The following is a 22,708-nucleotide window of genomic DNA, read 5'->3' as shown; positions in this document are numbered from 1 at the left end:
GCATCTGACTCTGTTTCTATAATAGCTTTAAGCAGGTAGCAGTGTGGAAAGAGCCCTGGAGTTAGGCAGACTTGGGAGGGACACCAACCCCACCAAATTCCAAGTGGACCCTTGAGTAGGGTACTCGACCCTTCTGTACAGCCTTCCTTGTCTCAGTGGTAACTTCATCCTTCCAGGTGCTCAGTCAAAACTCTGGGGTCAACCTTGACTCTCCTCTTTTTCTCCTCCAGTCCATCAGTAGATCCCATCAGCTCTGCTTTACGATAGAACCAGAATCGGGCCACTTCTCCCCACACCTGGGTTTCTGTCCGTCTTCCCCTGGTCAAGAGCTAGCCCCCATTTCCCCTTTGACCTCACCCCTGCTACTTCTTGCCCCTTGCTGGTGGTGTCACAGCCACACTAACCTCGGCACATTCCCGCCCAGGGCCTTTGCACCAGCTGCTCCCTCTGCCTGGATGTTCACCTCGAAGCTCTTTAGGCAAAGTCCCTCACCAGATTCAAGTCTGTCCTCAAATCCCACCCTTCCAAGGAGGCTTCCCTGACCACCCTAACTGGTAATCAATTCTCCCCCCAACACCTGATCCTTCCTAGTGTATTTCCCCTCATGGTGCTAATGACCTTTCAACAAACTATGAATACATGTATTTCTTCTCACATGTATCTCTGCTTCCTGGTACTACAGGATAAATGCCACAAGGGCAGAAGTCTTTGTTCAGTCCACTGACACATGCCAGTCGCTAGGATGGCGACTACCACATAGCAAATGCTCATTAGGTGTTTGTCAAATGAATGGACAAGACCTAATTTCCTCATAGATAAAATGGGCAAAATAGGGCCTACCTCATACATTGTTGTGAGGATTATACAAAATATTTCAAACAGTTGCACAGCATGATCACCTAACCTCACTTAGGATAGTTAAAGATGGCTTCTGAAGGAAGTATTTGCAGCTGAGACCTATAGAACGTGGAGTTAGCCAGGTAGAGTGGTGGGGGAGGATGTTCCAGAATAGCCTGTGGGCAGGTCTGGAGCTGAGACAGAGTGGTGAGGCAGGCACGAAAGAACTGATTTTGTCATGGCTTGGGGGCAGGGAGCCAAGGGGGAGGAAAGATGAGGCTGCAGAGGCCAGGTCCTGCAGAGCCCAGAAACCCATGGAGGAGTCAGGGCTGACCGTGAGGGCCTGCCAGGGTCTACCCGGCAGCGATGCTGGCTGCCGTGTTGGAGTGGGTTGGCCGGGGCCGGGCTGGGGCAGGCAGACTGGGTAGAAAGTATGGCCCGCAAGAGAGTGGCCTGAGAAACAGCAGGGGAAACAGACAACCAAACGGGCACGCGCAAGGCAGCCGAGCAGGCGGGTGTGGCGGTGAGTTGAATGTGGGGGTGACGGGGTGAGAGATGCTGACTCCAGCGCTGAGTGGACGGGGGCCCTGGAGGAAGCGTGGGCTTGCCGGCACGGCTGGGGAAGGGGAAGGCAGACACCTGCTCCGGAAAGGGCAGGGACTCCTGAGCAGACACCAGCAGCTCAGGTCCCAGCTCTGGCACTTACCTGCCCTGTGTCTCTGCCAAGTGAATCCACATAAGCCTCAGTTTCCCTCCCTGTGGAGAGAAGAGGGCCTGTTCTGCTGGCTGGTCCTGAGGATTAGTAAGCAGGCCCACCACGCACTCAGCACAGAGCCCCGAATCCTGGTGTTCCTCAAGTGAATATCTGGTTTTTTACCCCTCACTTGAAAATGTTTAATACCTTATTCTTTTATTTAGCGAAGTTATTCGAATACCATCAAGAATCAAGCAATGATGGTGTCCTTTTTCTGAACAAACAGAAATATGCCAGGCACTGAACGAAGTGCTGGGGACACCCAGAAGACACCGGTGCCAGGCACAGGTCACTCCCAGCACTGAGACAGCTGCCAATCCTGGCACACAGCGAGGGCTTCAGTGGGAGTGGCCCAGCATGTTACAGAGGTACTTCACTTGCAGGGACACCCACATCCCTTCCACAATGCCCTCAGTCCCCTGGGCTGCGCCATCTGGCTCCACCAAGCCCACCCTTCTAGCTGTGTCCCACTACTCCAGTCATACTGCACACTTCTTTGAGTTTCTGGTAACTGTTGGTCTGTTTCACGCTTCCAAGCCTTTGTAACATGTTGTTCCCTCCACTGGAAATGCTTTTTCCACCTTTGAAAACTAACCATTACTTACTGTATGAAACACTCAGGATCCAGCCTGTCACCTTCTCCAGGAAGCCTTCCCTGAGTCAGGGGCTGCCTCAGGGTACCCACAGCACCTCCATGTTGCACTCAGTTATGACACTCTCCAGTGTGGCCATGGCTGACATTCCCTACTTGCTCTGGGTCTCCTTCATCTCTATCCCCAGAAGTTCCATGATTTGACCACCTGGTAGCACCTTTCTGATCACCAGTGGAGAGCCACAGAGCTCAACGAGTGGGCGTTACTGTGTGTTCAGGGGCCAGACGGACACACTGTTTTTGGTGTCCAGTATCCACACTGCAAGAATTACACTAAGCAATTTCCATACAGCCGCAGGGCCGTCCCTCTTCTTAGAGCAGGGGAGGAGGCGAAGGGAGACGGGGAGTGTAGTTTTGGAGCAGGGACTCCATTCCCAGCATCCTAAGGGGTAGGAGAGGCAAACGGTGTGCTCCCGAGCCAGGATGCTCTGTGTAGGCACTGGTGGCTCAGGCCTGGCTCTTGGTGGCCTGGTCTTCAGTTTGTAACTGCTCCTTTCTCAAAGTGTGTAGCCACCATGCCTGGAGCCTGCCCTGTCACAAATAGGACAGCCTCACTGTCCCCTCAGGAGCAGGGACTCTAGAACCCACCCTAGCTAATGACTTAGCCCAGACTCTTTGGTTCCAGAAGGAGCTCAGACAGAGGCCTGGTTTTTAAGAAATCTGATTATTCAAATTTATTACCATCAAGAATTATGCAATGATGCTGTAGTTTTTCTTAACAAATAGAAAACAGACTGTGTACAACAGTGAACTCTACAGCACTAGCATCCACAAGGTAAAAATGAATGTTTCATCATCCAACATTACCAACCCTGGATTGTTGATCTTGACTGAGCCTAGCTAGATTTGGGGACGTCTGCATCACATCCCTCAGCTACAACAGCTATGCACCCTTCCCCGCCCCCACTTACCTATCTAGATAGTGCTGCCCAGAGGAAGAGGCCCTCTCCCTGCCCCTCAGCGAGCTGAGATAATAAAGATTGATTATAGTACCATGGATAGAAGTCCAGTAGTCCTGCCACATTGGTTTACGAGGGCATCTTGGAGTGGAAAAGAGCAATTCTCAGGGGCTTTGAAAACAGCTGCAAACCAGGGAGGGAAATCATCTGGCCTCTGCTCTGAGGACAGAAATGTGCTACCAGGCCCACTGGCCTGGACCTGAAAGGCCAACCACGCCCCCGCTTGGCCCTGATGTGTGTGGGGCGTGGCATACACCCTGACCTGTGCCATTCACCTTGGCCACGTGGCCAGACCCACCGCCTACAACCACACCATACTGCAATGCTCCGGACAAAAGCAAGGCTCTCTGCACCCCGAGGTCAGCGGGCAGCTCACTGGGAACCCCAGGCGCATGGAGTTGCCTCCCCTCTTGGGGGTCTGAAGCAGAGACCGGGAATGACTCTTTTTTCTTGGGTTTTTTTTTTTTTTTTAATTTTTGTGTTTTTTGTTTGTTTTTTGTTTTTTTTGAACCTTTGCAAACACAATGGAGATGAGGAACGCCTTGCCAGGCTCCCCCAGACACGTCTGTGGTTCTGGGCTGTGAATGTTAGACACACACTGGGATAGACAACTGGGGATGAGTGTTCCCTATCTCCTCCCCGCCCACCACTGTCTGCAGGACCTAAAAAAAGGCTCCTAAGGAAAAACAAAACTTAAAAAAAATTGAGTTTCCCTGCATTTGGCTGAAATAGGATCTTGTGTGAAGGGCTGGAAGAGCAGCGAGATCAGCACTGTCTCCCGGCCCACGGCCGAGCCTCCGCTCAGGCTGGCGGCCCCAGCTCTGCACGAGGAAGGCATGTTCTGTCCTTCAGCGGTAAAAGTCATACAAAAAAAGGATCCAAAGTGAACTCAAAAAAGAAAACAAAATAAATCCCAACCCCCACAGTGGCCCATTCTGCAATTAAGGATTTGCAAAAGGAAAAATCAGAGGGAAGAGGCCAGAATCCCTCAGTCTACCCCACTTAATGTATAAAAAAGGAGGCTTTGCCCCCATCCCCACCCCATGAAGCATGAGAAACGCGGCAGCGGACCAGAGAGCTTGAAGTGGGCTCCAGGTGGGCCTGGTGGACAGAGGGGCCACAGCGCCTCCCTGCTGGTCCACCCACTTGCCAGGAGTGTTCTAGGCTCTCTGACTGGTGTGGCAATGTTCCTGAAACGCTGTGATCCCAGTGGGCTGTGCTCTGCCAGCAACAGCATCCGTGCAGGAGGGCTGGACGATGGTTGGTATGGCTCAGAGGAGCTGGGTCCCCTCCGGAGCCCCCCAGTGGGGGCGGCGGAGGAGAGGGGGGCGGTAGTTACGTTGCATAGTGGTCGAAGCTGCCGAGGTACTCCAGGGCTGCACGGTAGCACAGCTGATACTGGTCCTAACGGGGACAGGAGGGCTGGTCAGTGTAGGCTGCACGAATGGATACCCCACCACACTGCCAAGGGCACTCACACTGCAGCCAGTGGGCCATGGAGTTAGCTTCTATTGGCCAAGAGCAGGTCCTGGACCCTCAAGCAGTGAGTGTCCAGGGGAGCCTGAAAGAGCCTCTCCCTTCCCTCTCCCAGGCCTGCACATTGGCCTGCCTTCCACTTGTCACCCCAATCATGTTACACCCTGACTGTGTAACCCATAAGGACTGCTATGTCCAATCCTGACCCAGAGCCAGGCATACCACAGGTGCTCAGTACAGAGGTGCTGAATGAATGAACCCATCTCACTCATGTCTCCCCTGAGCGCCTTAGGCAGAGCAGGCAGTGTTAAACGTCGGCAGCATGAAAGAATGCACGTGCCTGTGTATATGCAACTGCAGCTAGAGCCGAAAACTGCAAACAGGGCTGCTGGCGAGACCCTGGCCCTGCACGCTGGTCTGCGTACCTCTGTCTGCACCATGGCAGGACGCTGTGTGCGCAAGGTCTTCACGGTCTGGAACATGTCGACCACACCCTCATAGCGCATGCGCTCCAGGACGATGCTCAGAGTGATGAACACCCCGGTGCGGCCCACGCCAGCACTGCTCCGAGACACAACTGGGTCATGAGTCCTGCACACCTCAGGCAGTGGGTCTGCTAGGCCTTCAGGCCCCACCTGCCCCAGCCCTCCATGGGGACAGCCCACCTGCAGTGTACCGTGATGGGCCCATCCTGCCCGAACTGCTCCTTGGTTTTGTGCACCTGCCCGATGAAATCAATGAAGCCCTCACCCGTCTTGGGCACGCCCTGCTCTGGCCAGTCTGTGAACTGGAACTGCCGGATTGTCCTCGACTGCCCATCCTGGGAGAGGTGGGCATGGGACAGCGTTAGGGTTTGTGCTTTGGTCTGCTGCCCCTCTGGACTAGGCCAGGTAGTACAATGACAGACACGCACCTGTGACACAGTTACACCAGAGGCCACCCTGGCAGATGTGCTCACACCCCCAAACCTACAGCCCCACCTCAGATTCCTGCAGCTTAAGCAAAGGTACCACATGGGCAGCCACCCATCCCATGTATGCTCGGGCAGTACATGGACACGCCTGAGTGCAAACACTCACCCGGGCATCTGTGACCTTGAACTCACGCAGGATATATTGAGGCATGTTATACTCAGCCATCGGGTCCACAACAAAGTACTGGTAGCGAGCAGAGCGCTCTGCTGGCCAGTACTGGTGGCATTTCTCCTGTGGACAGAAGGCCAGGCCCCCAAGATCAGGTGGGGAGGAACGGGAGGGAAGAACCAGCCTTCAGAGGATTCTGGGACAGGATGCCTAAGGTGGTGACAATGGGGCTCCAGGGCTATGCTGATGGGAGGCTGGGGTGTGAATGCAGAGAGTAACGAAAGGGGTATCTCTCCCAAGGGTGGCTGGTGTTTCCCCAGGTGTAAGAAGGGCCCAGGGGAAGGGGTGGGCTCACCCTGCCCATCTCCCGAAGCTTGGTCAGCATGACGATGATGGTGGAATTGTGCTCCCATAGCATGCGCCAGAAGTCCTCGGTGCTCTCTGCCAGAGGCCCCTGTGTAGCTATGTAGGCCTTCTGCTGTCTGGGGTGGACATAAGACTGCACATGCCGGAGGTGCTGCTGCCCTCAGAGTCTCCCCTAAGACTGCCTAGTCCCTTGGGGGCCCTGCTTACATCACCCCTCCTCCAGGAAGCCCTCACTGATCTACCCAGCCCTCTCTGGTCTGGCCCTACTCTGCTGTGCCTCCAGCCAGCTAGGCACAGGCGCAGGCACCCACAGGGCGTGGCAGGGCAGTGACAAGCATGCTGACCTATAGCCATCCAGGAAGCTGGCATTGATGTAGTCAGAGCCCTCCACACCACGGATGGGCTGCAGACACACGCGGGTCAACTCATAGGGCATGATGTTCACCAGGCGGTTCTTGAATTTGTTGCAGGGCAGGTTGGCGCTGATGAAGCGGGATGTGTGGGCCTTGGAGCTGGCCAGCAACTACCGAGAGGGAGCGGCTGGTCAGGCCTGGCTTCCTGCGGGTCATCTCCATGACCCAGTCCAGGCCCCAGAGCCGAGCAGGCCCACCCGGGCCCTACCTTGAACTCAAGCTCCATGGCAGTCACACTTTCCCCTGGAGGCACTTGGCCCAGCTTCTGGATGTGGGCGTACAGGTTGCGGGCGGGCACCTCCGTGTGTCCACACGTGGCAGCCTCCAGCAGGGCCTCATGGATGAACACATACTGGTCCTCCGTCTGTACCATGTAGTTCCTCTGCGAGCGCATGCATGTCACGTGGCCATAGATGTCGACCGTCTTCTCGTGCTTCATACGCTCCAGCATGGCATCGATAACAATGAAGCAGCCCGTGCGGCCCACGCCCGCGCTGCAGGACATGGGCTCAGCTTGGGGCATGGGTCCCCACCTCCCGCCCCACCCCCTCGGTGGCACTGTACCCTCTCACCTGCAGTGCACCACCATGGGCCCTGCATCTAGCGGGTTGCAGGCCTTGACCCGTCTTAGGAAGGCCAGGATCGGGGTTGGGTACTCGGGAACCCCGTGATCTGGCCAGGCCATGAACTGGAACTGACGCAGCTCACGCTTCTCACTAGAGCCACTCTGGGGAGCAAAATGAGAAGACGGAGTGACTAGGAGTCTGCCTGCCAGACTCAGGGCAGGATGACCTGCCACTGAGGCCCGATCTGCCACTCCCTGATGGGACTCAGAAGCCACACAAAGCAGCCTGAAGGAGCTTGCAACACCATTCTCATAACAGAGGCCATCACACCACACTTGTTCCAGCTCCTGACTCTCCAACACCCAGGCTCCTGCTTCCCCTCTGCCCGACTGACTGCCCAGCACACCACACTCAGGCCACTGTCCTTACAGGGCTCATATGGCAGACAAGTGCTGGAGCAGGGCCATACCTTGTGGAGCGCAAAGGTGCGTACTGTGTATGTGGCCAGCTCCACTGTGTCCAGCAGGGTCACCTGAATAAGGCCGTAGGTCTCAGTGCCTCGGGCTGGCCAATACTGATCACATTTCACCTGCAAAGGGACAGGCAGGGCAGGGGCAGATGTTGGAGAAAGCCCACAGGCTCAGGCAGGCAGAGGCAGGGCGGACGTCTAGCCTATCTGGCTGCAAGGTCCCCCAGCCCCAAACTCTCAGATCCCATCCCCTGACCCTCACCAAGTCACATCAGATCCTCATGCTATGTCACCACCCCTTCCTAGCTGGTGGAATGAGGGCTATAATTGAAAATTATTTATTCAAGGCTAGATCGCACCAAGCACATTTTCTGCCAAATTTACTCATAATGTTTATGTGCCATTTTCAAGCTCTGTAAATTTTACGTTCCAGTCAATGCTTTACAGTGTAAAAACAGATAACAGCAGCTCTTTCCACTAATTAACTTAGGAGATGTGTTAATGCCCCAGGAACACTCCAGCATCTGGGAAAACATGTGAACACCATGGGAACATGTTAGCAACTGGGGAACACATTAACAATCCCAGAAAATGACAGCATCTGGTGAAACATATTAACATCCCAGGAACCCGCTAACATCTGGGAAACATGCTATATCCCAGAAACACCTCAGTATCTGGGGAACATGACAATACCCCAGAAAAACAATAGCATTCAGGGAATCCCTTGAGAAATCTCTTCCCACAAGGACAGAAAGTACCTAAGATCACTTGATGGCTGAGTTATCTCCCACCCGCCTCCTGGCAGGGCCCTGCACAGTCTCACCCGGGACTTCTCCTCCAGCCGCGTCATCATGACCACAGTGGCCGTGCGCTGTTCCCACACCATCCGCCAGAAATCGCCCATGGTCTCCGGCAAGGGGCCCTGCGTGGCGATGTAGGCGTTCTGCTTTCGGTAGCCATCGATGTAGTTGGCATTGATGTAGTCACTCCCAGGGACACCTAGGGACGGCAAGGGCTGTGGGAGGGTATTACCCCAGGGCCCCCAGCCCAGCCCACCTGCCTCACTACACCCCAGCCTGGCGAGCATCTTCTGCAGGATGAGATGTCACCGCGGCCGGCAAGGGGGAGGAGAGTAAGGGGAGGGGAGAGGGCACTGCCCTTGGCTCACCATCGATGGAGGTAAGGATGACTCGCGAGTGGTCGTAGGCAATGACATTCGCGTAGCGATTCTTGGGCTTGTTCACCTCCAGATTTGAATTCTCCCACGTGAACTGCTGTCCAGGGTCAATGGACTGCAGGGAATGGAGGAAGCCCATGGAGTGCGTGAGAGCTGACGTCTACCTCCTACTTCCCCTGCAGGGACGCAGGTTTCCAGGTGTTGCTCACACACTGCCTTGGCTTCACAGGCCACAGCCAGCCAGCCCCTCTGTTCCATGGTGCCAGTGAAATTAAGCACCACCTCCCCCGGCCAGGGAGCTCAGAGGCCATGATACCAAATCCCTTTGTCAGGTGAGTGGCCTGGGGTGGGGCCAGAATGGTCACACATCCTCCTGCAGCCCTGCACACACCCTCCCCACCCCACTGCAGCACTGGGAACTGCCCAGGGCTCTGAATACCCGTGCCAGGCTCTGCTCCTACCTCTCAGGCTGTTCCTTCCCCGTCTCCTCTCCTTCCCTCGCCCTTCCCATAGCAGGACACAGGGCTCCTCCAGGGTTCCCTCCAGGCCCTCTTCTCACTCTACAGCCTTTGCTCACAGTGTTCTTACCCTTGTATACTGGAGCTGTCCGGAAGCCCAGCTGTGGTCCAGAGCTGTCCCCTGACTATCAGGCAGCCTCCTGGACATCTCCACCTGGAGGTCTCACAGGTCCTTCAATCTCAATCCTTTCAGAGCTGAGTTCACCGCCTTCCCCTCCCAGCCCGGCTCTGCTGCTGGGACTCCACCTCAGTGAAGGGCACCATGACCCAGCTACCCAAAAGCTGGGCCAGAACCTGCTAGTTGACCTCCAAATCCCTGTGCGCCACCCAGTCACCATGTCCTGCGGCTCCCCCTCTCTGCAACCTGCTGCCCCTGCCCTTGGCCAGGCCACCCCCGCTCAGGCTTGGCCTCTCCCTGCTCTCCCCCCTTGCCCCACTCCCACTCACAGCCAGAACAATCCTTCTAAAATGCAGACCTGAATATCAACATCCTCCTTAAAAGCCTTCCGTGGCCCATCACTTTAGATAGCAAGACGATTACGGCAAAGTCTCAGAACTTACAGTGTGCCTGGCGCTGTCATAACACTTTGCGTGTATTTCTTTATCTAACTCTCCTGTGAGAGAGGTTCTATCATTATCCGCACATTCTACAGCTGGATGAGGTCCAAAGCTCTCAGCACGCACATGATGTCCTCCATATTTTGGCCCCAGCCTCGCTACTCCCCAAAGGACAGTGTCACTGCTGCCATGAGTCCCCCCCACACCCCAACCATCAGGCTGCTTCGGCGAGGTCAGCCTACCTCTCCACGCCACGTTGGTCATATCTGGTACCAGGGAACGTGGTCACAGCCACACGTTCAATGTGGATTATCTGACTGGGCTCCCTAAGGGCACTTGTCTCCATAGCCACAGCACCCTGCACGGTGACTGGCACACAGCACACGTGTGATGAATGACTAAGTGAGCGTTAGCAGTAACAGAACTAGGCGATCCCGGCTGGGGGAGAGCCCACAGCAGCCTTGGGTAGCCAGAGAAGGCTTCCTGGAGCAGGAGGGTCTTGTGAGGAAGCCTCTGACTGGAGGAAGGGAGTGGGCAGGAGGGGGAGGGAACGCCGCGAGCAGAGGCACTGAGCCCAGACAGTGAGGCAGGGCCACGCAGGAGGGAAGGGCAGGGGTGGGGCACAGTACAGTGAGTGTGGGCTGGAGGCCACGCGAGGCCTGCCTGGCCAGATAAGGGACTGAAGGCAGGGAGCCCGACTCACAGCTTCGCTGCCCTGCAGCACCGCCTTATGCCAGGCAGGGCACAAGTGGGGACTCTACAGGTGGAGGCAACACGGTTTCTCTGCAGCAGACATGTTCATCCATTTGCCTGCCAAGCTCAATTTCCTCTTCAGAACCTGGCCCACAGCCCTTGGTAGGGTAATCCTGGTGCCCTGGGATGGGTGCCCCAAAAGCAGCTGAGGGCAGACATCTGACTGCAAAGGGAGCTAACTTGCAGGCGAGGCCAAGACAGCCTATCGGTCACCTGCCCACCGATCATCTCCGGAGGCCTGCACCTAGTGCTGGGTAAACAGCAGCGGAAGAGGCAGAAAGACATCTCCACCTCGTGCATCTCTCCTTTAAATCACCTCCTGCTCTAACAAAGCCGCTCTCCAGCTGGGTGGCCTGGGGAGACTCAGAGTCATCCCCTGCCACCAGCTATGGGTGGGATGGAAGCCCCCAGGCTCTGAAGCCTGAGCCCCCAGCAGGCAGGAGTCAAGGCCAGGGTAAGGTGAGCATGTGGAGGGCCCCGGGCGGGATTTGCGTGTGAGCAGCAAGCCTTGAGCCCCCTGACTCCCCATCTCTATGAGCTGTGCTGCTCTGAGTGCAGACATGAGCACACGCACGTGCAGGGCACCGGGTGTCAGGCAGGCCTGGGTTTGAACCCTGGCACCACCACCCACCAGCTGTTTGACCTTGGGCAAGTCACTCCCCTCTCTGAGCCCCCACTTCCCCACCTGTAAGACGGGAGAATGATAGTGTCCGTTTCACAAGGCCGTGGGGGACTGCATGAGAGCATGCCTGCCCAGCGCCTGGCCCACTGCTGGCCAGCAAGAAGCTCTTGATGGATGCCAGCTACCATGGCCATTGGGCTGATCTGTGTCTGTGTGTCTATGACCTTGTGTCTATCTCCGTTAGCATTTGGGCATGTGTCTAAGTGTCCAGACCCTGGCGGCACACGAAGCCTTTTGAAGCCTCTTCTGAGGGTGACCACAGGAGGGAGGTGGGCAGGGCCTTGGCCAGGCCCAGCGCCTGAGGAGCCCAGCTCCCCAGCTGAGTCCTGCTACTGCTGGCTCTCCTTTCTGGGCTCTGGGGAGCCGCGAGCCCCCACCCCAACCCCAGGTTGGGACCTGGGACAAGACAAGAGCTAGTATGGGGGTAGGCCCAGGCTAGGCACACACCGCGGGTAGGGATGTCTCACCTCATACTCCTGGGAGAACTTGAGGCCATCGTTGGCTTTGAGGCGCTCGATGTTGTCTGCCAGGTCGGTGATGGGGATGGGAGGGTGATCTCGCATACCTGGGGAAGGTGAGGCACACAGCCAGCGTTACCACGAGGTTTGCTCGGGGTGATGGAGACAGCCCCAATGCATGTATGTGCACATGTGAACACGTGTGACCATGGAGCACTCGGCACTGGTAGCATGGAGACGGCAGCACATGCGGCGACAGGGATGGTGGAGCACACAGTGGCTGGAGAGGGGAGAGGACTGAGGGATGTGTTGTCCTGCGAGCACATGGAGCAGATGTGGGTGGCGCGGCACTGAGTGGAAGCTCCAGGACCCTGCCTGGTGGGTCTCTCAAAAGGGAGGAGAGGCTTCCTCCCCCCAGGGTGGGAGGGCATCCCAGGTCGGTGGCAGAAGCTGCTCTCCTATCGCCCCTGTGCGTGGGCAACCCTCCTGCCCCTCGATGGCACCAATCACCATGGGAGACTCAAGGACATCATGGTCCCAGGCGACCGAGTATGTGGATGAAGTATGTTTATGTCACAAAGTACAGAGAGAATGGCAGGGTGACAGGGAACAAGGAGAGAGGAGCAGAGACGAGGAGACAGGAAACAGAGGCACCTGGAAGGGTGTCAGACACAGACAGAGGGGGGGCCCACGGGACAGACGACAGAATTGGAGGAAGCCAGGTGGGCAGAGAGGAGAGAGGCGGAGGAGAGAACTCGAGGAGGAAGGGGGCGATGGGCCGAGAGAAAGGAGAGTGGAGACAGACACAGAAGCCAAAGTATCCCGCACAGGGAACTTTGAGAACTAACTTGAGGTATTCGGGCAACTGGGGACACTGGAACCTGCAGAGAAAAAAAAAAAAAAAACAGAAACAGCAGGACAAGAGAAGAGAGCCTGTTAACCTTTTCTGGTGACTCTGCTGTCAGACTCCAAGGGGGGCGGTGAGGGGTGGCAGGGGCTGAGAGGGCTCAGGAGCGGCTGGCCAGAGGGATCAGGTGACACAGGTAGTGAGGGCCTGGGGCTGCAGACAGGTCCCACCAAGGCCTTTGTCTCCCAGCAGACCATGTCCCACCCCCAGCAGCCAGTACTCCCAAAACACTGGGGCCTGGGTGGCCTCAGTGGCTCTTTTTATGACTAAATACTAAGTCCAAACCAACCCTGTCCCCTCTGATGTCAAAATTTGGCCTTGGCTATTTTCAGGCAATTTCCATATGGAAAAGGGAGCCCTGCTTTGTCAATCACACACCCTCTCCCGTCTGCTGTGACCCTCCTTCCACGCGGGCCACTCCTTGGCCCACTGAAACGCTTCTGCCCAGAACTTGATGGCTGCCCTTTCTCCAAGGTCCCCCTGCAAAAGCCAACAGTCCTCTCTCTGGGTAGCCACAGCTCTATGCCACTAAATCCCAGTCCTTTGCGCAGCACTCCCCGCCCTGGCCTCAGGGACACTGCACTCCTGTTCTTCTCTCCGTCTGGCTGCTCCCTCTTAACCTCCTGGCTACCTCCATCCTTCCTCAACACTGTACCACCTTCCCTTCCCTGGGCTCCTTTCTCGGCCCCTCTCTTCTTCCCACCCTCCCTGGGAGACCCCACCTATTTTCAGGCTTTGACCACCGTATGCCCCTCGGCACCTCCCACACCTGTGGCTCCAGCCCTGATGCCAGCGTAGAGTCCCAGACCCACAGACCCACTGCCACCTGGACACCTCCCCAACAATTACTCAGTCGGCAACCACAGAGCCATCCTTTCCTCCCCCATGTGGACGCCAGACCAAGACCTGCGGCCTGGACCTCCTTCACGTTTCCCGAGTCTGCCCCTCCCCTCCATTCCCACCGCCACCTCTCACCTACTCACTGGCTACTTACACGGTCTCCCTTCCCCAGTTTCTCCCCCTCCAACCCATTCTCCACACAGCAGCCAGAGTGTGTTTTTAAAGCACAATTCAAACCCCATCACTTCCCTGCTGAAAACCTTTAATGTATCTCTGGTACCCCCAAAATGAAGTCCAAACCCCTTAGCCTGGCGTTCAATGCCCGGTGTGACCAGACCTCTGCCTAACCCTGCCATCGTCTCTTGGCTGAGGATGCCCTGGCCCCCAGCTCCAGTGCTGCAGAAACACTCAAGTGCTCATCAGCTGATGCCCACGCAATGCCTCTGAGCTTCTGCACGTGCTTCCACTGAAGGGCTCTACCTCCCACGCCCTCTTTTCCTAACCAGTGCCCACATGGTTTGGCATCCTCTCCCAGAAGAGGCTTCTCTGCCCCCCAGGTCCCACCAGCCTGGTGCCTGATTCCTCACAGATCCAGTCATGCCAGGTTGGGTGCAATAGCCTGCTAGGTCTGCCTGGCATGCTATGTTCTCTCTCCAGACACATACCCTTGCAGGTCAGTCACCATGTTGTGAGGAAGCCCAGGCCACATGAAGAGGCCTCACCTGGGTGTTCCAGCTGACAGCCCAGCTAGGCTTGCAGCGGACTCAGCAACCACCAGACTCGTGAATGAAAAAGAGTCTTTAGAATCCAGGGGTTAGCAAATTTTTCTTATAAAAGGCCAGACAGTAATTATTTCAGGCTTTGTGGACATCTGGCATCTACTCTATCTATTTAATTCTGTCGTCCTAGTATGAAAGTAACCACAGATAGCATACAAATGAATGGGCGTGGCTGTGTGACAGTAAAACTTTATTTACAGAAACAGGCAGTGGGCTGAACTTGGCCATGGGCCACAGTTTGCCAACCCCTGCTTTAAACGATTCTAGCTCCTGGCCTGCCTGCAAGTCTTCCAGCTGAGGGCCCAGACGTTCGGGAAAAGAGACAATCTGTTCCTGCTGTGCCCCTGTCTGAATTCCTGACTCACAAAAGCAGCGAGAGATAATACATAGTTACTGTTGTTTTAAGCCACTAAGTTTTGGGGTAATTTGATATGCAATAATAACTGGCTCATGCATACACAAACCGTGTGTGTGTACGCATTAGTTCACTCGTTCATTCCGTTCTCTGTGTGTTCGTTTCACAAGCATTCAACAAGAACCCACCGCGTGCTAAATACAAGGGATGGGGGATGAACAAGACACAGTTCCTAGCACAACAGAGCTCAGAGACTGTCACAGAGACAGTTCTAGCCCTCTGTGTGAGGCATCAGGACGGAAGAAGCAGAGAGGTTCTGGGAGCCAAGGAGAGGCACCCAGTCTTGTATGGGGGCTTCTCCCAGGAGGAGGGGTCTGAGCTGTGTCTGCTGGGGCATGGGGGAGGAGTGACATTTCAGGGAGAAGAACAGCTGGACAGCCCAGTAAATGGCTGGGAAGAAAGGGCAGGTGGGCAGGCATGACAAACCTGGGGCCAGCCTCTAAGACAGCTGTGGCACCCATCTCCCACAAGTGTCTGGTGGGGCATGTCCCATTGCTAACATGCCCCTCGTTCATGTGGTGGGGATGTGGGCTCTGGGGGCTCCTTAGCCCATATTCACAGGCCCGGACTGAAGACCAGGCAGGGGCTAAGCATCCTTGCTGCTCCTAAGAGGCTCCTGGGCCCTGGGGCACCTGGCCAGCTGCTGGATATGGGGGCAGCTCAGGCACTTCAGTCCAAAGTGGATGGGTGCAGGGCAAAAAGGAACAAAAGGGGCAGGAAATGGGGTCATGCAGCTGAGGTCCCTTTGTGGAGACCCCCATGACCTGCAGGACAGCCTGCAGGCCTCTGGTCGGGGTTGGGGGAGCAGGCCGTGAGAGCCACCCTACCTGGGGTCTGGTAGTTGAGCCGCCGCAACTCCACAGGGTCAGAGGAGTGGGCCAGCAAGGAGTCCTTCAGCCCAATTGACTGCTCGTCTTTTGATGACGGGGAGTGGGTCCTTTTCCTAAAGAGACAGAAGAGAGGTTGGTGAGAGCCTGAGATCCAGACAAGGGCAGAGATGTGTGGCGTGGCTGGCTGCCACAAAGCCTCCATGTCCATGGCTCAGTCCTCCCACTGCCCGCCCCATCCTGGGATCTCTGAGCACGGAGGAGCCAGGGCCAGAACAGCCTCAACATGAGAGAACACAGGGCAGGGAGGACGTGGGGAGATAGCAGGAGTGTGGGGTGGACAGAGCGGCAGTGCAGCGAGGAGGAAGGGGTCACAGAGCTGGTGGATCCTTTGGATAGAAGGCAGGTCACTGCTCAGCAGTGGTTGCTATCCCGAAGGCCACAACAGCAGAGGCAGGAGCCACCAGGAATAAACATGCAAATGACACATAAAATACACAAACATCACAGGGGACTGGGCCCAGCTGTCTGGCTCTCAGAGTATGAGGGTAAATGCCCAGGGCAGCAGGGGAGGGACGGGGAAGGCATCACCCTAGCTGGGTAGAATCCTCTCTTGATGGCCTGTTTCCCCATCTACAAGGACAGGGCCAGGGACAGGGACAGACCACAGGACTCAGCTGCTGACCAATAGCCAGGGGCCACCTGGTCTGTGTATGTGTGTGTCTGGGGAGGAAGAACATGTGTGACTGTGCTCAAGTGTGTATCAGTACACACTTTCCACTGCTCTGTGTAGTAAGTGCTCTTTGCACATACGCAAGACAGTCTCTTACAGCACTTAGGTAACTTCTCAGAGAACTGGGAGCCTGGTGAAGATGCTGGTGAGCTCTGCATACTTAGGGGAGGCAATGAAGTCTGTATTATGCATGTGCCTCAGAAAAGGAGCATCCTCTGCAGAGGGTACAGAGTTGAACTGGCAAGAGAGTGACAGAGTCTGCCCCTCACGCTGAGGACTCAGTCCCGAGCTGGGGAGCCTGGAGAGCTGACCGGACAGCTTTCTGCTTAAAGCCACAGGCCAAGAGGCTTCTGATCCAAGCACCGTCCCTCCCTGCTGGCCCGACATGTGCACAGGGATAAGTAGAAGGGGAGGTGTGTGAAAAGAGAAGGAACAACTCCTACCTTTCTTGTTTACTAGGTCCCGAGAGACAGGCAAGGACAGAAGAAAGGAACGGTCATTGTTTCTGCCAAGCACTCGGCCCTCTCATGACATGAGGACACTGCGGGCCCCTTATATGGCACCCACATGACATTCACAGGGAGGGGTTTGCCTTTCCGGACAGACACCGGAACTAGGCAGGAAGGGGAAAGACGAGTGCACGTGCAGGCCACTCCTCAGGGTCCTGCCCACAGGTCTAGCCACCTGGGAGGAAGGAGGAGATTTTTCAGGAAGGAGCACTGGGTCCAGGGCAGGGGCACAGGATACAGGCACTCCTACGCGGAGACGCATTCAGACACATGGACCAGCACACGTTCATCCGCCAGGTGCTCATTGACACACTTGTGTGTTCAGCTGTGCCGGGTGGTGGCTGGGGGCCAGATTAGCCAGGCATTTGGCCGTGAGGCTGGAATTATTTTGGGAGCCACCAAAAGGTTTTAAATTGAGAATGGCAAAGTTAAACCTTTGGAAGTACCTTTTGGGCAGGGAAGTGGATGGAGGTAGGAAGGGGAGACTCCAAAGGCAGGTGGCTGCAACCATCACAGGGAGGACTGAGTGTTAAGGACACACTGGGGTGGAGAGAGCTATGGATGCCACAGTGACTACAGGCCTTACATAAATGTCTGCTAAGTGAACATCCGTGGGCATGTGGGCCCACAGCTGGGTCTGGACCCCCTAGGCCTAAGCAGGATAGTGAGGCTGGGGACTCATCCAGGAACGGGGACAGAAGGAAGGGACTTAAGATAGGAGGCCAGAACAGGGTGTTGTCTTGAAGCTAAAGAGGAGACAGACAGGCTCACATCCAGAGAAACACAGAGACCGACAGACGTGCCTGGGGATGTACATGGAACAACCCTCTGTGAAGCTTCGGCTCCTCACACCCGGGCTGATACCTAGAGTCCCTCACCCGACAGATGCAGATGTGCAGACGCAGGCACATGTGTGCAAACGCAGGCACATGTGTGCAGACCCAGGCGCACCTGCACACACGCTGCTTTTGCCCATCCTGGCTCCCTACGAAGCCCGGGCCCAGGGTCCAGACCGGGAGGGCTGCACCTTCTCCACAGGCACCCTGCCCAGAGGGACCCTGGGAGGCGAGGGGCAGGTGGCTGCCTGCTGAGCACCAAGGGCAGTGCTCACCTCTTGAATAGGAGGATGGCGATGACAATGAGGATGATGAGGATGACTGCCAGGACGGGGCCTGTCACCCACAACATCTCGGGCTCCTCCTGCTGCTGGGCTGGTGTCACCTGGACCACGATCTCATCTGAGTAGGGGCTGGAGGCGTAGCGCTTCTGTGGCCCAGCAGAGAAACGGCACAGCTGTAAACTCAGTGAGAGGTCCCCCCCCACCTGCGCCCATCAACCCTGAGAAAGGGCCCTAGGGCTGGTTGTGCTGGGCTAGGCTGAGCCTGGTCTCCCCAAGCCAAAGAGGCAGACCTGGCAGGACTGGCTCCCTGGGGCAGATTAGGCCTGGCCTTCTGGTTCCCAGGGCCTCACGTCTTGGGATCCCCAGTGCAGGTCTCAGGTCTTTGTGGCTGCCCCAGGCCTGGGGTCTCATGGTATTTGAGACTGGCTTAGTCTTGGGTCAGGCTGGGGGTTTCAGGGTACTTCGAGACAGGTGAGCTCAGACAGACCTGATCCACGGGTTCCTTCAGGGAGGCGAGCACAAAGCATTGGTAGCTCAGGTCCGGAGATAGGGGGCGGTTGTAGAAGCCCCGGTAGTTCTTCTTGTCCCCCAGGGTAAACGTCTCGGGGAGCACATCCACCTGAGCAGCTACATATGGCTTCAGCCGCTCTGCCTGCCGCCGCCGCCGCCGCTGCTCTGTACTTCCCTGCTCGATGGCTTCCAGAAGCTGGCAGAGCAGAGCATGGGGTCATGCAGGGCCTCAGAACATGCTGCCCCTGGGGCTGCAGCCTGGGACACTGGCTCCCTGGGCTGGGTTGGAGGCTCACCTCCTATGTAAGAGCCAGGCCTGGCCGACCACCTTCCGAGAGCGATGGGGACACCACAATGCCATGCCTCCCACCAGAAAAGGCCCTGTGGGTAAGCTGTCCCCATCATAAACAGAGAAGGCTGTTTCCACACTGATTGTGACAGCAGGACAGAAGGATTTCAAATGTCTGAGGGCCACAGGCTATAAGGCTCATCTAGCCTTCCAAGGCCTGCAAAGTCTACCAGGCGTGGGCTTCTCCAGACCTGCAGAGATGTCTCTATGATTCCCCAGCCCAGGGGATTCTCACCAAACACCTCCAGGGAACTCTCTGTAGCCCTCCAGGAGTTCTCTGAACTCTCCCAGGGGGTTCCCCTCAGAGTCCCTCTCTCCAGAGAGGGGGCAGGCTGCCAGCCACAGCAGCCAGGAGAGGGATTTCGATTTGGGGAGTGAATCTGGGAGAGTCCCTGGGGGACTGCTCAAGGCAGGGAGGCCACAGCCAACCACTGCGATGGGGCTGTGCTGTCATCAGTGTCCCCATCCCCTCCCCAGGTACCTCGTCCAGCTCCAGCTCCTCAGGTGTGCTCCATCTTGGTGCCAGCATGCTCCCGCCCACACGGTCGATGGGCACCACCACGATGTAGAACCACCTGCATGGGCAGAGCAGGAATCAGGACTGTCACTGCCAGTGGCCTCCAGCCCTACCCTGCCTCCCCAGAGGCCTCGTGTGCACACCTGACGAGCGAGGGGTCCTGCACATGGGGCATGGAGAGGGAGAAGCGGCCGTCCTCTATGTAGGCCGAGGCAGGCATTGGCTTGTGTGGCAGGAGGTCGGGGGCCGTGCGGATGGACACGAGGTGCTGCAGTCCCCCTGCGCTGCTGCCACGGTTCATCAGCACAAAGGAGTACTCCGTGTTGGGCTGCAGATCTGCAATCAGCTTCCGCATCGAGTGTCCATCCACCTCCACACTCTGCCCGTTGTACAGAATCTGCAGGGGATGGTGGGAAGGAGTGTGGCAGTGCCTCTGGGGGAGGTTCCCACCACAGGCCTGGAGGACACAGCGCTCACGCACACAACCAGGATTCTGCTCTGCAGACATGCGCACATGTGGGCTGGGAGTGAATGACAGCACACAGCAGGTCTGTGTGTGTGCCGGACCCGGCTGGCTGTGGTCCTTACCCACCTTGAAGGGTACGGCCGACTTGTAGGAGTCAGGGACCTCCCAGCTGAGCAGCACAGATGTCTTCATTGCGGCCGCCACTCGGAAGTTCTTGGCAAACACTGTGGAGGCATAAGGAGGGGTCAGCTCTGGCTGAGTATCTGGGCTGGAGTAAGTGGGCCAGAAGGGTTCCCAGACAGGATGAGGCGGCCAGGGCTTGGGGGTTTAGGAATGGCTGCAGAGTATCAAGCACCCCCACTCCCAGCCGGCTTTGGATTGCAGTTCACCTCCCAGGCCCAGGCTCTTCCACAGTGACCACCAAACAGGGCAGGGGAGGCCAGAGAGTCTCCGGAGGTGCGGGGGTAAAAGCTGGAGTTCACAGACACCAGGTCAGAGTGACCAGAGCTCAGTGGGTTTCAGTCACGAGAAGCACGTGGCCACAGACCACAGCATGGTGGAACATGCTCATTGAGGTCAGTGGGTCATGCCCCCAAGAGATCAGCGTCACACACCAAAGATCAGTAGGTTGCACACCCAAGAACAGTGATGCAGTCAAAAGAGATCAGTAGGTCAAGGTTAGGAGAGACTGGAAGGTCACACAGCAGAGGTCAGTAGGTCAAGGATAGCAAAGGTCGGGGGTCACGCAACAGCATGGTGCCCATTCACTAGAGGTTAGTGGTCACAGTCATGAGAAACTGGAGGGTCACACACCAGAGGCTGGTGGATGACAGTTGCCAGAGGTCAGTGTGTCAAGGAGACCAGAGGTCCCTAGGCGCTGCCATGCCCACAGCACACACCTTGCTCCACGGGCATGGTCCGGGACTGGATGCTGGGGCTGAGCGGGCCGGCGCCTTTGCTGGTCCATGCGCGGACCTTGATGTCGTAAGTGGTGTCCGGCTTGAGGCCAGAGAGCGTGAGGTGGGTGTCCGCAGTGACGTTTTGCAGCTCCTGCTGGCTGTTGATGTCACGGAACACCACGGTGTAGTTGGTGATGCGCCCGTTCCTCTCCGCCAGCACTGGCGGGTCCCAGGCCAGTTCTGTGGTAGATGTGGTCAGTCCCATCACATGCAGGTTTTGGGGGAAGCCGCTGGGCAGGTCCTCGGGGGTTGTGATCTCCTTCTCGAACTCCTTGCCTGGGCCAGCACGGTTCTTGGCAGCAAGCCGGAAGATGTAGGTGGCCCCCTTGTGTAGGCCGGTGACCGTGAAGTGTTGGTCGTCCTTGCCAAAATCTATGGTGTTGGGCCGCGCCTCATCGGCTCGGCGGTACTGCAGCCTATAGCCCAGCAGCTCGCCAGGCAGCTCCTTGGGTGGGTGCCACTGCAGCAGCGCAGTGTTCATGGCCGTGGTGCTGACCATCATGGTGGGCTGGCCTGGGACTGAATGACCACGTGCTGGGCTCCGGTGCTGCCCTCTCCCCACTGCCCCCCACGGTCTATCCTGACCCCCCACTCACCTGCCCCTGTAGTCGTAACAATTTTGGGCTTGCTTCGGGCACCATCCCCCTTGGTGGTATAGGCGGCGACAGTAATGGAATAGGTGGTCTCTGGGGTTAGGCCGCTGATGGTGGTTTCCTGAGGGAGAAAGAGGGGCCCATTCCCATCACAGAAGTGCAGGGAGAGGCCAGACCACGCCACCTGCCTCAGGATCTAGCCCATGCAAGGCCAGGGGTCATGGGAGGCAGCCAGGCAGGAGGGATGTGAGCTTGGGAGGGCCCTGCCTGTCCTGGGAGTTGTATGTGCCTGGGGCAGACAGCTCATTCTTCCTTTCAGACAAGAACAAAGGGCCACACTGTTTCCCTCACTCCATTGTGCTGTGAATGACACCTCATGAGGTCCCTGCACGCATGCACACACAAGGCACAGAGCCTCGCACGCACCCTGCATGGCTCTTGGCACACACATGCACACAACCTTCAGCTCCTGTGTAAGCAGGCACAAGGCCACTTGCAGACACCAGGGCATGCATGTGTGCATGCACACACAGCACAGAGAGAGGTGGAGAGGGGGGCTAAGGTACCACCTTACAAGGCCCAATCAGGACCCCACCTGACCCCCATTTAGGTCACTGACTCGGTGAACTTCTGTGCCCTGCAATACCTCCCGAGAAGGTCGTGGGGGGTAAGAGCAAGGAAGAAGACAAAGAACCCCCACCCCTGGGGAACTCACTTCCCCATCTGTGCCCAGCAATGCCTGAGAAGTCAGCCAAGGCCATGTCCTTCCACCTTGGCAGACCCTGCCCACGGACCCATCTCCAGCAAAGTCATCATTTCTGGACATGCAGAGAAACACCACAGGGGTTCAAGCCACACCACAAAGAAGAATGGGAAGGAGGGAGGGGACCACCGTGCAGTGGGAGCAGAGCTGTCACCACCAACCCTGGTGCCCCTCCAGCTCTGAGCCTCAGGTAGGGCCACTGTGGCCACCACCAAGCCCTCGCAGGCCCCTTCCTGCCCCAGCTGGAGGATCTCCCAGGGGTAGGGCTCCAGAATGCACCAATGCCGGAACCTGGCTCCCTAGACTGCCCTCCCAGCCTGGGCCCTAAAGCAGGTGATTTTTCACTCCAGGGATCAATAAGGCCTAACAATCAGGATTGGATTTAACTCCATCCCTGTCTGGCTGGAGCAGGGGTTGGGCCCTGGTCGATCATGAACATTGGTCTCAAATTGCTGCTCGACAGGCGAGAAGCAAGGATTAGAGGAAATGCCAATTGCTGCTCAGCTCAGTGCTCGCGTCTAAACGCCAATTTTCTCTGGATGTGGCTGGTGCCCTGTGGATCTTGGCAGTACAGGCTGGCAGGAGAGGAGGGAGAGGGGGAGTGTCCCACGAGCCCAGCCTGACCCAGGTCTTGCCCACGCTTGCACACCTGTTACTTACATAGTCCTCGGACTCCTCTGGCCGCCACTGACCGCGGG

At 56.9% G+C, this 22,708-nt stretch overlaps 1 protein-coding gene across 6 annotated transcripts in view; it reads right to left on the bottom strand.

Moving 5' to 3' along the window:
• Positions 1-2,891: 2,891 nt before the first annotated feature.
• The window catches only part of PTPRF (protein tyrosine phosphatase receptor type F), an 85,200-nt gene continuing 65,383 nt past the window's right edge, over positions 2,892-22,708 (bottom strand). For 2 of the 6 annotated variants that reach the window (XM_069479813.1, XM_069479812.1), the window contains exons 13-33: positions 22,671-22,697; positions 21,251-21,368; positions 19,822-19,919; positions 19,373-19,626; positions 19,194-19,287; positions 18,341-18,559; positions 17,845-17,999; positions 15,492-15,607; positions 12,572-12,604; positions 11,733-11,830; positions 8,746-8,869; positions 8,401-8,576; positions 7,575-7,694; positions 7,112-7,266; positions 6,748-7,033; positions 6,471-6,649; positions 6,116-6,242; positions 5,758-5,883; positions 5,344-5,498; positions 5,104-5,239; positions 2,892-4,606 (exon numbers count right to left, since the gene is read on the bottom strand). In XM_069479813.1, the coding sequence (XP_069335914.1) occupies positions 4,538-4,606; positions 5,104-5,239; positions 5,344-5,498; positions 5,758-5,883; positions 6,116-6,242; positions 6,471-6,649; positions 6,748-7,033; positions 7,112-7,266; positions 7,575-7,694; positions 8,401-8,576; positions 8,746-8,869; positions 11,733-11,830; positions 12,572-12,604; positions 15,492-15,607; positions 17,845-17,999; positions 18,341-18,559; positions 19,194-19,287; positions 19,373-19,626; positions 19,822-19,919; positions 21,251-21,368; positions 22,671-22,697 (2,865 nt within the window). In that variant the 3' untranslated portion in view covers positions 2,892-4,537. Of the gene's footprint in view, positions 4,607-5,103; positions 5,240-5,343; positions 5,499-5,757; positions 5,884-6,115; positions 6,243-6,470; positions 6,650-6,747; positions 7,034-7,111; positions 7,267-7,574; positions 7,695-8,400; positions 8,577-8,745; positions 8,870-11,732; positions 11,831-12,571; positions 12,605-15,491; positions 15,608-17,844; positions 18,000-18,340; positions 18,560-19,193; positions 19,288-19,372; positions 19,627-19,821; positions 19,920-20,594; positions 21,174-21,250; positions 21,369-22,670; positions 22,698-22,708 lie in introns of all 6 variants that reach the window. The other 4 variants (XM_069479810.1, XM_069479811.1, XM_069479808.1 and 1 more) reach the window with 4 other exon arrangements.

Source organism: Eulemur rufifrons, chromosome 8 (assembly GCF_041146395.1).
Source record: "Eulemur rufifrons isolate Redbay chromosome 8, OSU_ERuf_1, whole genome shotgun sequence".
Taxonomy (NCBI): domain Eukaryota; kingdom Metazoa; phylum Chordata; class Mammalia; order Primates; family Lemuridae; genus Eulemur; species Eulemur rufifrons.
The sequence above is the reverse complement of the archived record's forward strand: the minus strand, read 5'-3'. Positions and strand labels throughout refer to the sequence as shown.